At 47.5% G+C, this 15,378-nt stretch overlaps 1 protein-coding gene across 1 annotated transcript in view; it reads right to left on the minus strand.

Moving 5' to 3' along the window:
• Nxph1 (neurexophilin 1) overlaps positions 1 to 15,160 on the minus strand; it is a 299,862-nt gene extending 284,702 nt beyond the window's left edge. The window contains exons 1-2 of the mRNA XM_006986900.4: positions 13,881 to 15,160; positions 12,898 to 13,061 (exon numbers count right to left, since the gene is read on the minus strand). Of these exons, the coding sequence (XP_006986962.1) occupies positions 12,898 to 12,951 (54 nt within the window). The 5' untranslated portion in view covers positions 12,952 to 13,061; positions 13,881 to 15,160. The remainder of the gene's footprint in view (positions 1 to 12,897; positions 13,062 to 13,880) is intronic.
• Between the last annotated feature and the right edge of the window lie 218 nt (positions 15,161 to 15,378).

The following is a 15,378-nucleotide window of genomic DNA, read 5'->3' on the forward strand; positions in this document are numbered from 1 at the left end:
AAACATCACAAGATTCCTTCTCTGGGTTTAATCTATTCATTGATCCTGCCTGCAGTGTATGCCATCTCCACAAACATCTCACTAGTAAATATGAAATGGACTTTCTCCCTCTGGTTTTAGTAACAATACATACTATCCACATTAAATAAATATGAATTTCTGAGAAGCAAATGCAACAAATGAGCTAAAGAAAAGATCCTTGGATGACCAAATATGGGGCATTTTCTCCCTCTTGTGAGCAAGTCTTCATTAGAATGGAAAAAGTTACTCTCTTTCTGCTCATCAGGAGTGTATTTCTACCATGAACTCCTTGTTAATAACTGTTCAGCAGTCATTGTATTAGCCACCAAATGGAAACTGAAAACTGGGTGGTGTCTTTGGGGGATATCAGTCATCTTTAGGGATGTGGATTCATCTTTAAAGCTTCTGTTAATGGACACACACACACACACACACACACACACACACACACACACACACTTTTCAACATTTTCTCAAGGAAAATGGGATGAAGTGATCCCTCAAGCTGCATGAATGTACCTGACCTCACATTGCTCGGAGCGATTCTGACTGTGAAGGATCTCAGTCAAGAATGCAAGGCAGGATTAAACATCCACAGCCAAGTCGTTTCCTTTTTAAGCTTCCTCTTTAAGTTTCCTTTTCGTGTTCCTCTCTGTAGAGTAATTTTTCAGGAGATGTAAATCTCCTGAAATCGACTCATTGGATGTTAACACCAGCCCTGCATTACTTTGGTAATGACCAGAAACTGTGCTGGCCTGTTTGGTACAGCTGTTCATAATTCTGACTTGTTAAACTGAAAGAAATAAGGTTGAAAATCTAACATGAGATGCTCATCATTCAACTGAATATTTCTTGTGAAAGAGGCAAAAACTGTGCCATGTTCCACAAATTCTCCACATCAATAGCAATTACATCCCACATCGAGGCCAAAGAAATAGTAGCCAGTACAACGCATGAATAACTTCTTTTCATACTCAGTAGTTAGCATTTTTCTCTGCACTTAACTCTGGAAAACAATAAATAATGGTGCTGTGGTACAAGAAATTATCCACAAATTGATGATCTGACTAAGAGCATTTCGAATTTTCAATTGCAGAGAGCATGTTGCACCCTGTTACAAACCCAGCTGCCCAACAACAAATTACAGTATTATGCCAATAGACTTGAAAATTAAATTTGGATTAATAGTGACATTTTCACGGAAATGTTTTAAAGAGAAAGTGTAATGGGCCTCATAGAGTCCAGCTCATACATTTGAGAGCTTCCCATTGAATCCTGGGCAACATCAGCAATCAGCCCACCTGTTGGGTAAAACGGGCAATTTGTTATTAATTTAGAGTAACTGATGCATGAGCAGTTCTGCCAGGGAGGCAAAAATGATTCTGGCTACCTGAGAGTGAATTAGGGAAAGAGATGGGATTTAAACATGTTTCCATGGCTTTTTGCCATGCATAATTCTCAGTTACCCTTTCCTCATCATGAAAATTCAGAGTAAGGAACAGAAGAAGTTCATAGTGGGGGGCCTATGACATTTCATAAATGTGTGCAGAAGCAAATCATAGAATACTTGAAAAAACGTTTTGCTGTGGATATCATTCTATATAAATAAAACACTGATGGCCAGTGACCAGACAGGAAGTATAGGCCGGACAAGGAGAGAGGAGAATTGGAGAAACAGGAAGAAGAGGGAGAGAGACACTGCAGCCACCGCCAGGACAAGCAACATGTAAAGACGCTGGTAAGCCACCAGCCACGTGGCAAGGTATAGATTTATAAAAATGGGTTAATTTAAGATAAAAGATCAGTTAGCAAGAAGCCTGTCACGGCCATACAGTTTATAAGTATTATAAGCGTCTGAGTGATTATTTTATATGTGAATTGTGGGACTGTGGGGCTTGGTTGAAGCTGGAGAGAAGCCCTCCAGCAACAACGTTTTGTATTTGTTTTAAGGAAGAAAAGAACGAGGATCTGAAAATTTTCCAAATATTGCCTGAATGACAAGAGATTTCCTTTAAAAATAACTTATCTGCATTTAGAAAGTCATTTTTATGAAGTTTGGAGCTGATATAAAAACTTCTTTCCATTTTCTTATTCTAATATACACATAAAAATCAACGAGGCACAACTTCCATAAATATGCTCTTGATAATTTTAAAGAAGACAATGAAATGCTGTTAGAGAATTTCTTTTCCCATCAGTGACCTCCTAGTAACCCATGGATTTCTTTCTAATCGGGTAAGACAATATAGATAGATCTCTCCTAAATGCTTTTTATTATGCCCTTAGATGTTACCTTGAAATCTGAACATTCAGTTTCAAAATGAGTCAAGTACATAAAAGAAGGGACAACCTTATGATTAGCACATCAGTGCACAAAAACGGACAATAAAATTTCCATCACATTGTCAAACTCACTCAAAACAATCAAACATTTCACTGAAGCATTTACAACTATCGATTGCACAGCAAACTTGACTTTATAATCTTCCTATTTTAAACAGGTGCAATATTTTACAAGGGCTTCACAAGTAGGAGGTTGTGAATGTAAAGCAGTCCATTAATTTTATATAAGCTGTTTTATATACCTGTGGGTCTCTAATAATACCCAGCTACAAGGTTACAAGGAGAGGGGTTGAATTCCAAGTCCAGTCGGAGTATATATATCTGTGGCTGCATTTCCAGTTACCATGCCAGTGATTTCTCTCAATTAACATTATTTTTATACTATAGATGAAAATACTGATGGGTATTAATGAAAACCTGCTGGAAACCCCAAGCCAAAAATGCAAAAACAAGAACTTGTGGGGTGGGAGGAGGTGGGGGAAAATAAATTCCCCACAATAGTTTCCTACCGACTCCTTTGAAGAAGTTAAAAAAAAAAAAAAAAAAAAAAAAAAACTACCTACCTCTGGTGTGTTCTGTGTACCATGTTTGCATTGTAAAAGAAAAGGAATCTTCAAGAGCAAGAAAATTCCTCTAAGCTTTTCTACCACAACTTCTGAAACAGTAACCTCTTGGAGAGGGAACCATCAGGGCCTCCAGTTTTTAGTCTCTGACTCAATTTTATCAAAATTCTGCCAGTTTCCACTGTGGATCACCATGCTGTCTCTGTCAGACCCTGTTAGAGGACGAGTGAGTTTGCACCTTGTGGTGGAGTAGAGGTGTGGAGAGGCAGGCAGGGCCTGGAGGCAACTTGCTCTTCCTGTTGAGCTTCCCGCACCAGAGGGCACTTCATTACAGTGCCTGTTATTAGTAAGCAGAAGCCTGGCCTTTTGTTCATGTAAGTTAGAACTAGTCAATGTCTTTTTCACATCGGTGGGGCCTCTCTGTAAAGAGGTGCGACTGTGGGGTCTGGTCTTACAGAGATGGCTCTCTAGTTTTGAATAAAAGTGAATTAAAAGGACATTTCTGCTGATATCAAAGCAGGCTTATTACTTCAATATAAGCACTTCTTTAATTTTCCTTGTAGGTGTGCTACATAAATATAAATAAAAAGGCTTTCCCCTGGATGTATGTTCCATATATCTCACAGAGTTTAATTATAAAGCCTCTAAAAATGAAGGTGGTGAGAGGAAATGATGTTAGTAGATCATACAGTCCTGGTAGTGTGTTGGCTGGCTGTCTCTAAGAACAAGGAAATACAGGTATTCAGGGAACCACAGACACCAGGAATGGTTATGCTCCAAAGAAAAGGAAGTCGAATGGGGTGGACAGATATTTTTAGTTTAATGCCTTTAAGTCCACAATTTTTGTTTTGTTTTGTTGTTGTTGTGACTATAATTGTTTTACTTTAACAAAGGAGGCGTTAGGTTTTCTTAGGTCCACATCTGTTTTCTGTGCAATCATTGAGCTGTAATAAGAGGGACCTACCATATGAACGCCAGGACTCACAAACCAACACACATGCCTCAGTTAACCATAGTAACTAAAACATTTCAGGGAATGGCTGCCTGCCAATAAGTTTCATACCGGAAGCCACTCACTGGGACATCCGGAAACCTCTGAATAGTGAGGACCATGCCAGGGAATTAAGTCTGGAGAAGGGAGGAGAAACTGAGAAACACTTGTAATCCAGGAGGCAGGACCCTGGCTGGTTCAGTGCCCTCAGTGGTGGAGGTGGGGCCCTTTCCTAGCTAGGTCTTGGAATATTGTGGAAGACTGGCCTACAGGCAAAAAGATGGAATTTCACAGAGAGGAAGCTAGGTGGGGATTGCCTCACCCGGAACCTTGGAGAACACTCGGGGGACATTGCGCCAAAATCTCCCTTCCTTCCTTCCTTCCTTTTCTTTCTCTGGAACCCATCTTTCTACGAGCTGACTTCTCCTGTGGGGTCGAGGGAGCACTGCTTGCTAGGGGTCCTCCTTGAATACTGCGGGGATTTGAGGAATCCGATGGCATGAGACAAGAGAATCAGCCAACTTCCACACCAACCTTAGCCTTTGACACAGACAACCCCTAGCGTCAGCGCCCGGTACTATCGAGTTTATTTCTGGGTCACATCAGCTTGTGTGACTGCTGCTGTGCGCCGCGAACACTTTAGTGTCTGCAGAGTCACCTCCAGAGTGCACGGAGAAGCCCCCAGGGGAGCAGAGGAGTGGGGGAGGAGGGCTGTCTGTGTGATGATGCGGACGGCTTTTTGTTATTGTTGTCTTTGAGAGGGGAGGTTAAGTCGGATTGTTGTTGTTTGTTAAATAAAAAGGAACTCTAATGATGATAGATTCCACGCTGCATCAGGCCCCACGCCGGTGAACCTAACCACGGAAAATAATGAGGCTGCATCCCCATTCGTCTGCATTAAAGGCGAGCCAGGCACTTTCGATAGCAAATATATCGATTCCCTTGCCCAGGCAGTGGTTTGTCCTGCTCCCCGTGAATAATTACTATCCTTTAGAAATTCATAATAATTAGGACTCTTCTAGCCCCCTACCCCCACCCCCACCCCTCCTCAGAGCTCAATATTTTAAAGGCGCCTTATCTAGCAGGGCCTTTAGGTAGCTCCAGTCACTTCTCAGTGAGGGTGATGGGCCGATATACTTTCTGCCCAAAGGATTTTGCTCCTGGGAAAAGAAAGACGGTGTAACTCTCGACGCCTCAGTTTCCTCGTTTGTGACTTGCACATTGCTAAAGAGTCTTTTAGCTGCACATTACGTGATACATGTTTCTGATTTGGGGGAAAGATAGACTTAATAAACAAGAAAAGTGAGAGAAACCAGGATTCTCGTGCCCCGCCCCCGCCCCTAATAAACTGATAACCACGTGACTCCCCACCCCAAACCGGAGTCCGAGGAGGGGGTTGTAAACCAGAGGTTCTAACCACAGACACATTAGGGGCCCAGCGATTGGAGCTTGGTGTTCCTAGATGATTGGCAGGAGAAAGTGGGTTTTTTAAATCGCGCCGGGGTGGTTAGGGACGTCCGCAGACAGCGAGCATCCTAACTCGGCTTTAAGGAGGACTGCGGGAAGGCCCTGAGCACCAGGCGGGGCGGGGCTTGAGGCGCTGGCCGTGGTGCTGAAGATCGCTCTCCAGGCCGGGAATAGGCACCCGGCGCATTCGCGCTCCCATCCACTTCCCGCTGGAGAACCTCGGCTGACCACCCTGCATCGCCAGGAGCACTGAAGGTCGGTGAAGGAGACCAAAAGTTTCCCAGAAGCAATGTTTTCATGTAATGGCATGAGGTCCAAAGGCAAGAGAGAGAGCTGCAATCGTATTTTCATAAAACCTGCTGGGCTTTCTCCTGACCACAGGAGGCAAAAAGTAGACAATGAAGTACGTGCGTGTGGTTGACTAGGGCTTGAAACCTTCCTAGCCTGGACAAGGCAGCTTTGGGTTGAGGAGTGAGTCGCCGAGTGAAGGGGATGAAGACTATTACGTCGAAGAAAGTTTCTCAGTTATTACAAAGATGACTGATATGGTCTTCCAAATCATCTGGGAGCAGGGGGAGGCGGTGAGAGTAGGACTCTGGGCCTGGTGTGTGAGGGAAGAGCCCTCCTTCCTGCGGGAACAGTGTACTTGGCCTTGGTCGAGCCTTTGGCTGCTGCAGGGCTTGTGTTAGGGCGCCGGGGTAATGTGGATGAGGCCGGGCTGGAGGCAGGTTCCGCGGGGACGCGCAAAGCCCCCGGCAGCCAGTTTCTAAAGGAACACTTGGCTCTTCCAAGCAACAATTTGTCACATTGTAGCAGAAAGAAACAGTACAAGAAAAGCCTCCCGGTTCCCCATTCTCATGCAGATGAGACGATGTGCTCCGCCTGGGCCTGTGAATCCCCACCCCCACTTCACTCCCATCCCATTTCCGGCTTGAGCCAGTAAAATACCCTCATTCATTTAAAGGAAGAGTGAACTGGGAGAGCTTTTCTAGAGCTCAGCCTGAGGGACTCGTGCTGCCCTCTTGCTGCTCCCGGGACCCCTCTCAGCGCTCAGTTTCATTACCCGTGCTCCACGCAACTCCTGGGTTTCCACCCTCCAGAGCTCCAAACTAGAAGGAGGGAGGGGGCTGTCTAAGTAAGGCAAAGGGCAATCTAGCAAGGGAATTCTGTCTGTATACCCACCCCCCAACACACACACACACACACACACACACACACACACACACACACACACACACACGCCACCTCCATAGTAAATAAAGCACACTGGGAAAGCTGTTTACAGAGGAGGTGATTAGGTTTGCAGCCGGCAGCAGAGAGGCAGTGAGCTCATCGGAAGTTTAAACAACAGCCAGGACCGGGAAGGGCAGACGACAAAGTTGAAAAATAAACAAACGTTCTTGGGCGCGCGCGAGGGGCACGAAGAAGCCGCCAACACATATCATCTCAATAAAAAGCCGCTCTTGGAAAGCTTGCATAGTAATTGAGACAGGCGCTCTTTTCTGATCTGGGTTGGCATTTCCTCATCTCAAGCTGACAGAGCCAACTCAGGAAATTGCTGGTAATATTCATCTGGGGAGCACTTTCATTAAACGTAATTCATTCGACTTTCACAATAAATTGAGTGACATCCTTACAGCGGAACCTTTTTATCCTTGATTAAGTGCTTGCCAAGCTTTGGTTCCCCACTTTATTGTCACATTCCTTCAAGCAGAGTCGTCAACATGCCAATCTGCAGCAGAAAAATGAGCGCGGTGTGTTTACCAAGCTCCGGGAGGGGGTAGTGCTGACACCGTGAAAAAGAGCTGATCTCGAACTTGACTAGCGGATAAATCAAGACCGCAACTTCCAGCAAACTAGAGGCGGGCCTGGATGAACGGTGACCCGGAGAAGGCGGCAGGAGGCGACAGCAGGACCCGCCTTATGACTCCGCAGCGCACAGAAGCCGCTGACCCGACGGCGCCGGCTAGCAGCCTTGCCCGCCTCTCTTTAATTAAAATGGTGACAACTGTTAGGTCTTAAAATGAGAGCTGAAGCTTCGAGACGACAGAATTGTCCCAAGGGAACTTTCTTGAACTGATTCAAAGCTAGACATTCTGTTTAAAAGAAGAATGCGCACTTTCTACCCTGCCGCTTGAAAGCCGGCCGACTTGCAGGGCTTGCGCTGTCCTGCTGTAAGGGCAGAGGAGTGCAAGGCATGTTATTGCTTGTTCCTGGGATTCCCCTTTGACTCTTTACATCTACGCCGCCGCGCTGGGGGACTTCGGCCGGCGGTCTGTTCGGATCCCGGAACTCCAGCTAAAGGCGAGGATCACTTCGGTATTCCAGGACTGGCCTAACAGGAAGCAGGCATCTCTTTGCCAGTGTGTGGCCCTTTCTCCCTCGCTGCTCCCAACTCCATTCCCCCACCCCTTATAAAATCAAAGAAGCCCAGAACAGAGAATTGCTTATTTGAAAAAGCAATATCCATATGCTTTCATCACTCAAATGCCCTTTTGAAAATATTGTCGACGGTGGTTATTACCTGGACAATGCTGTCAATTTTTGTAGTCTGCAGAAAATCTTCCCTCGGATAGGAAAGTAGGACATTGGGCACCTATCTTAAAAAAAATCAACCAATTTCCCTTCCACCGGATATAGTTTTCACCCAGACAACACTTTCATTAAGGGGGAAATAGCCCTCAACAATTCAAAGCCAAATAGAAATCAGCCTCACACAAAAGGAGCCACAAATTTAATAGCTTTCTGGGAACATACCGCTGACAGAGTTGGTGAAATTCTGGTTTTTCTCTCCCTCCTGTGCCCAATGTGGAAGGCAGTGTCTTGGAAGCTCTCACTACAAGGCCCAAGGCACAAGACTCCTGTAAATGGGACAGAAGGGTGAACCACCCAAGTGCTTCTTACACCTCCAAGAGCTGCCTTCCAGGCCAAGGCAGGACTGAGCCTGTTGTCGTCAAAGCACCCTGAGACAGCAAGGGCCTCTCTGTGTCCTGCACAGGCCTGGGCAGCACTTTGGGACTCAGAGGACAGGACCTCTTGCTACGCTGCTGAGGTGTAGGCTCCTTAAATGATCTGAGCTTGATCCTGTGTCTGCAAGTGTGCTCTGGGGCAGAAAGGAGAGGAAATTTGGCCTAAGGAGGAACTGTTCATGCTGCTTCCAAGAACAAGCTTTAACAGAAAACACTTTCGTCGTGACTGGATAGCTATTGTTATCTACTACATAAAGTAATTTCAAACTGAGGAAAGCTTTTGGTGAGCAACTACCTTATTCTCCAAAGGACAGGAAGTACACAGACCTAGTCCAAAGACTAGACCAGATCTGGGTGCCTGCTCTCCTGTTTTCCCTTCCGCCTTCATAGTCCCTAACAGACACCTTCATGTTGAGCTAAATTCATCTAATGATTTACCTGCTAACAATTCAGAAGCAGAGGCATTGTGGATACAATCAATACTTTTTAAATTCAGTTAAACAACTAATGTAGAAGTCACGTCACAGCATCACACACACACACACACACACACACACACACACACACAAACACCTAAATTTGTGCAAACAGATAACTCAAATGTTGTGTCAAAGGTTTGGAAATGTTTTCCAATTCTTACCTATTTTGGCTGAGAAAGCAACCAAGTTACTAGGTATTGTAATTCCTAGCAAAATTGATGGGGCCTCTTCATAAGGATGGTGTTGTTAATGTACAAATGATTGCAGCAACAGCATCCATTCTTTGTCAGATTCTCTGGACTCAAATTCTGAGTAACTTTTGCATGCCCAGGAATGCTGTCAGACTCACTTTACTATTTGAGAATTACCCCAAATAAAGAAAGTGTCACATTCTTTCCTGGGAGAACCTGCCCCTGTTCCCTGGTATGGTCTTAAACTCAATCCATGGGAATAAATTGGTTTATAATCCCTACTCCCTCTTTTTCAAACAAGAAGCCACATTTACCCCATGTGCACTTTAATTCAGTTGAAATGCTATAGTCTGGTTATCTCATATTTAACATATCCTGGAATCAACCCAGAACTGATAGAGAATAAAACCTGAAGGACTTTAATAAAAATAACAAGTTACACCATAGATTTCCTCCTGTTGGTCAGGTGTTTAAATCTGAAATGCACAACATTTAGTAAACAGAAATTTTCTTACATTTATTTTTAAAAGATGGCTTTCTGCTTTTTTTGTTCGGTTGGTTTGGGGGTTTTTTTGGTTTGTTTGTTTGTTTGTTTTTGTTTTTGTTTTTTGCATTGGAGTTTGCCTGGTGGTGAAACTTGAGAATTCAAGACAATGGGTTTCAGAAGGTAGAGCTCCAGACATGCCTGTAATCAGTTTCCCATTGCAATACAAAACTGACCTTCCCGTGTGAAACATGACAGACCCATCTCTCAATAAACACACAGTAAATAAAAACCTTCAACTTAGGACAGGCATTCAGAGACCTCTGGGCCAAGAAATACACTTTTCAAGCATTCACTCACACGCTGATTGTGCTATATGATCTGCCAGACAGAGACATCCTCATAAGAATGACTCTCAAAACTCAGAAACACTTAAATCCATGTTCTATAAGCAGTAATCTAAACTATTTCTGTATAGGTGTTATCTAAAAAAGCCTGGCTCAAACTGTGGGAAATACTCCTTTAGAAACATGGCTGAGATCCCACACCCATGAAGGAAAGGTGTACTGAAAACGTTAGCTAGGAGGCAAGACCCCAAAGTGTTCTCTAGTCAGTTAACTGTAGGTGCAATCCACAAGAGCAAATTATTACTAACTCCTCCCTGGCTTGTGAATGGTCAGGGAAAAAAATAAAATAATGCTTTTTGGTGGTTTTTTTTTTTTCTTTCTTTTTTTTCTTCCACCTCGACTTCTTGGAGTTTAGCTGATAACCTGTGTGCATCTGTTGCAGGATTTTGCAAAGGGCTGAAATGTTCTGGGGCACAGTCACGAATAGATGCTTGGTTCCCTTGCTGGAGCTGATGTTTAATGAAACTAATGAAAAGGAGCTTTATCGTGTTTTCATCTGTTCATTGCTACAGAGTTTTAATCAAGAGTCCCTACTTCATTTACCTAAAACCACCCTAACATTAACTGCCCAATTCATCCTCTGGAGCCCATTTTTATGGTAAAAGTCAGCTTCCACCTCCAGGAAAACAGCCTGGAATTTTCCTGGCAAATACCTATGGGGTTGCAATCCCTGGAATACTGTCTTGGGTCACAGCCACCAGCCTTTTGTTTTTGTGGTGTGTGTGGTTTCTAATCCTCGACACACAAAACAACTTTAGATTGGAGAGAAAAGAATGGACTCCTAAATCGCCTTCTCTGTTTTATTGTTCACATTTCGTATTGTTTTGAGTGAAATTGGAAAAATTGTCTCCTTTCTCTGTATTGCCAAAAGGCATTCAGGTAATGAAGTCTGTAACTAAACGGTAATTGAATCAGCATAATTTGCACACTGAATGGTTTTCAAATGCTCCCAGTTTACAATTAAAGGAGAATTAATGCGCTTGTTGTTGAGAACGCGGCGCATTAGAATAAATCCAGCACTGTTGTTGTAATGAGTGGAAAACGCTTTAACTGCCAACACACACATTTAAAATTTAACACAACGTATTGATTTCACTTCTGCTTTTGATAGATTATTTTTCAGACTATCGAAATACTTCCTTCAAGCGATAAACTGCACCATAGCCGAGAGCCCTGGCCTTGTGTGTGTGAACACAGGCCAGGGAAGAAGGCAGCGACAGTCCTCCTGAGCTTCAAATCATTCCTGAAGGTGTGCAGAGAGGACGGCACGCTTGTGACGATCAAGAGAATCATTGACGTCCCTCCCCTGAGGCTTTTGCCTTTCACTTTTCACTCCCTCCCACCTCGCCCAATAAAAAAGGCTGTGTGTCCTTTGGTGGAACTTTTTGCCCTCCAACTCCGGGTCGTCAATGTCAGTGGGCTTACTGGACACAGGTAGGAGCGATAATGACGGAAGGTGGGCAATAGGAAGGACACTTCGTATTCGGTCTGCTTTCTACTGGGGAAAGCACGGACCCGCGACAGTCAGAAAAGCTGTCCTCTTGGATTGGCTGCCCCTGCTTTCACCTGTTTACCCCCAAGGTGTCCTGTGGGCGAGGACATTGATGCGCAGCGCCCTCTGGCGTCTGCTTCAGCTACAGTCGTGCGAGAAAGGTGCAAAGACTGGCAACACAGAGGGTTGAGATGCAGCCGGAAGCCGGAACCGGGTACATACACTTCACACACACACACACACACACACACACACACACACACACACACACACACACACACACACACACACACACACACACACACACACACACACACACACACACACTTGCGCGCACGCAAATATGTACCGGATTCGCAGAACTCTCAAGTCCTGCGATCGCAGGCCGAGCAAAGGCCAAAAAAAAAACGGCCATTTGCAGGGATCGTACACTATTGCTTCCAGGCTGTGGATTCTGAAGCTCTTGGGAATAAAAGACACTAACAGCACACCTAGTCCATTTATCCAGCCGGGTAAGAAAACTCCTGCTGCTACTGCAACGCCTGCGCTCCGCGACCCTCCTCCACAGAACACCTTGAGATCTTGGTGCACTCCCGCGGCCCGGGATCAACTCTGGGATTCGGTGCACTAGGCTCAACTTCGCCGGCAGAATGCAAGTGTCCCTGGCCCGCTGAGAAATCAGACCCGAGAAATCACACTCCCCTGGGCTCGCTGTGATACCCATAACTCCCAAGTCACACAAAGCGATCCGCCCTGCGCCTGTTCTCAGACTCCAAACCTCCGAAAACTGTTTCTGGGGGACCCCGGACAGAGGCTGTGGCTGAGATTCTCTCCCTAGTGAAAAGGCCTGACGTTTCTTAAAAGGAAACCCCACGTTAAAACAGAGGTTCAGTTATCTGAGAGAAACTAGACCTTGGAAGGAGAGGGAGGGCATGTGTTTGCAGGTGTATCTCTGACCTAACGGGTCGTTGACTGTGTGTCTGGTGGATGAACCGACACCAGCTGCAAGTCTGCAAGTCTCAGGAAGTTAAGTGCACTTCTTCGCGTACCGCAAATCCGAACTGGGGAGGTGGCGGCGGTGAGTAGATACCTGCTCAGATCTTCAACCGCACCTCCACCTCCTTCCATTTAAACTAGGTGGTTTAAGGGCTGCTGCCAAGAGTTTCACACTCCCCATTACTTTTCTCCGCCCTCGGAACCAAGGCACCCTGTCCCACTACCTCTTTGATTTCTGGACGTGTAGGGTACGGCTAGAAAATCACCATCAGGAGATGGGGAAATAAAGCAAGAAATGGGGACGAGAGCCCCGAAAACTCCCGCAGGAATCCAAAGAACGCCTTCCGAAAGTTCTTCCACTGTCTCTGGGAGCACAGCTCTCACCGAACTGGCGGCCTCGCCCTCCTCGGTGCCCCCCACCCCACCCCCGCCCCAGGTGCTTGGCCTCCGGGTTAGGGTGGAATCTCAAAGACACTGGACCACTCGCGACTTACCAAGTAGACGGCGGGCTGCAGGAGGAGAAGCACGTACCAGCACGCAGCCTGCATCCTCCTTCCTCTCAAACTTCCTTGGCGGTGCCTTGGCTGAGTCTTTGTTCCTTCAAAAACATAGATCCACCTGACATCCACTTTACAGATCAGGGAGCGCTCTCAGCAGCCTAGATACAAATGAAATTAGACATCCCATGACCACACGGACAAGGCTGATGATCAAGCGGGGGAAGAGGGTCTTGATGTGGAGTGATGGAGCCAAAAACTGGGAGGGGGGGGGGGGGTCACGGAGATTTGAAAAGCGAGTCAATCCAGCTCCAGAAACAAGTGCGGTCCGCAGGCGGGCGGGCGGGCTTGAGCGGTGGCGGGGGGCTCCCAGCTCCCTGCGCGTCTCGGAGTGCCAGTTCCGAACCACCGCTGAGGCCGATGGAGGTTAGGCACACAGAGAGCCGCTCACAGGCTGGTTAGGAGCCCAAGTGTCTCTAGCTGCCAGACCTGCCCTAGTGTTTGACTGGCGGGAGGCTGGGACTAAAGGCGGCGGCTGGTTCTTCGCCAGCCCTGGCAGGGTTCATACACTCACACAGCAGCAGAGAGAGACAGCAAAAGCGAGCGAGCAAGAGACTGAGTGAGGGGGACGCGGGCAGAGAAAGCGGTAGGTAGAGCTGACCCGGATTAGGTGCAGGTGAAATGGGGGTGGGGGAAGGGGATGCAATTTGCATACAGAAAAGCGGGGCTCAGTTTACCCACTCGAGACCCCTATAACACAGAGATAGACACACACAGTCACATCTCTAGCACTACTTTTTAGAGCCAAGGAGCACAGCCAGTTACTAACTTCCACAGTGGAAACCTGCATGGGACTCTGAGGGTCACCTATCAGACGTGCTCTATGCCCAACTAGAGTTACACCACCTACCCTTTCCTAGTGATTACCACCCTGTCCCCAGGTGTCCCTGCCAGGAACAGTGGAGGCGACCGGTACTTACCGCACAGGACTGGAGGCAAATGCAGCGAGCAAGGACCGCTCTGAACAGGCTCCATGGAGGAGCTACTACGGCCTGGCTTCTCCAGCGCCCGGGACGTGCCCTCCCCGGAGCTCCGTCTCCATGCTCGGGCGAGGACGGGTCCAGCTGCCTCGTCCAGCCTTGGCGGAGTCGTTGTCCCAGTGCTGGGGTCGCGATCCGGATTGGTCCGCGGGAGCTTAGGCTTGGCACAGTTGGGTTCCCGGTGCAGGAAACTTAAGAGGCAAGAAAAGGAGGGGCAGGTAGAGAAGACGACAGAGGAAGAGAGAAAGGGAGGGAGAGAGACGAATGCGCCGGGCTGCTGCACCCGACCGACCCGGACTGCCTGTGCTGGCACTGACACCCGCAGCCCAGGACTCCTGGCTTTCAGCGGTTGCCAGAGGATGGAGAATGACTTAAGGGGAGGAGACTGAGCAAGTCCTCCGGACTTGAACTTGAGCGATAAGACGCGGGCCTTTCGGAAGGAAAAAAAAGCCACACAACAGGCGCGATGAGTCCCAGTTTCAGAAGGAGGGGTGTGGTGGCGAGAATTTGGAAGCTGCTAGCCCTGGAAGCAGCTGCAGCATCACCAGCAAAGCCAGAAAGCCCCAAAGCAAGCAAGGGACTGGCGTCGTGGGCGCTGTCCGCGGTCCTGCCCGGCCACCGGGGGACGCTCCGCAGAGCGCGGGTTCAGCGCGCCTCGGTGAGCGGCTTTTCTCCTCCGGGCGGCGGCTGGCGGCTGGCGGTGCCTACAGTCCGGCCACCGACAATTACATTGGCACGTGGGTGAACGGTTCCTCAAAGACTAATTAATACCCCATGTAAATAGATCCCGCTCTCGGGCTCTCTGCGGGCCTCCTGGCCCTTAGGGAGAAATGACTCCTGCCGCTTCTCTGGTGGCCGAAGCGCCCCCTTGGGGGAGGGGGCCATAGGGAGGAGAGCAGCCTCCAGGGGAGTGGTGAGAACTGAGGCAGGGAGGTGCGTTGGGCAGCGGTGGGTGCAGAAGAGTGTAGGGAGCCCCAGCTGGCTTCAGGAGGGGCGCTGCTGCCCGGAACCGTAAACCTGTGGCTGCGGTGGCCAGAGGCGGGGATGCTGCGGACCGCCAGCCATTCAGCGAGCGAGGCAGCTGAGAGGACTGTGCGACCTTGGACTCTACAGACTCTTCTGTGCCTGCTGGGCAAAGCAAGAAGAGGGCTCCTCTTCTATATTCTGTCTCTCCCCTCTTTCTCCCTTTCCGCCTCTCCCCCTCCCTTCCTCCCTCCCCTGTCTTCCCTGTCCCCCAGCATCTTTTTTAATTATGTTTCAAATTTTTCCACACTCATTCTCCGTATCCCCATGATTCTGCCGGGCCCCCACCATTCCCCTCAAACCTCAAGTCCTGTTCTTTTCTTGTTGGCCTCCATCCTCTCAGACATTCAAGCTTGGTATCAATTCCAGGAAGATTGAGACCAAGTGTTCCTTCCACATGTCCACATGTCGGCCA

This window comes from Peromyscus maniculatus, chromosome 3 (assembly GCF_049852395.1).
Source record: "Peromyscus maniculatus bairdii isolate BWxNUB_F1_BW_parent chromosome 3, HU_Pman_BW_mat_3.1, whole genome shotgun sequence".
Classification (NCBI taxonomy): Eukaryota; Metazoa; Chordata; class Mammalia; order Rodentia; family Cricetidae; genus Peromyscus; species Peromyscus maniculatus.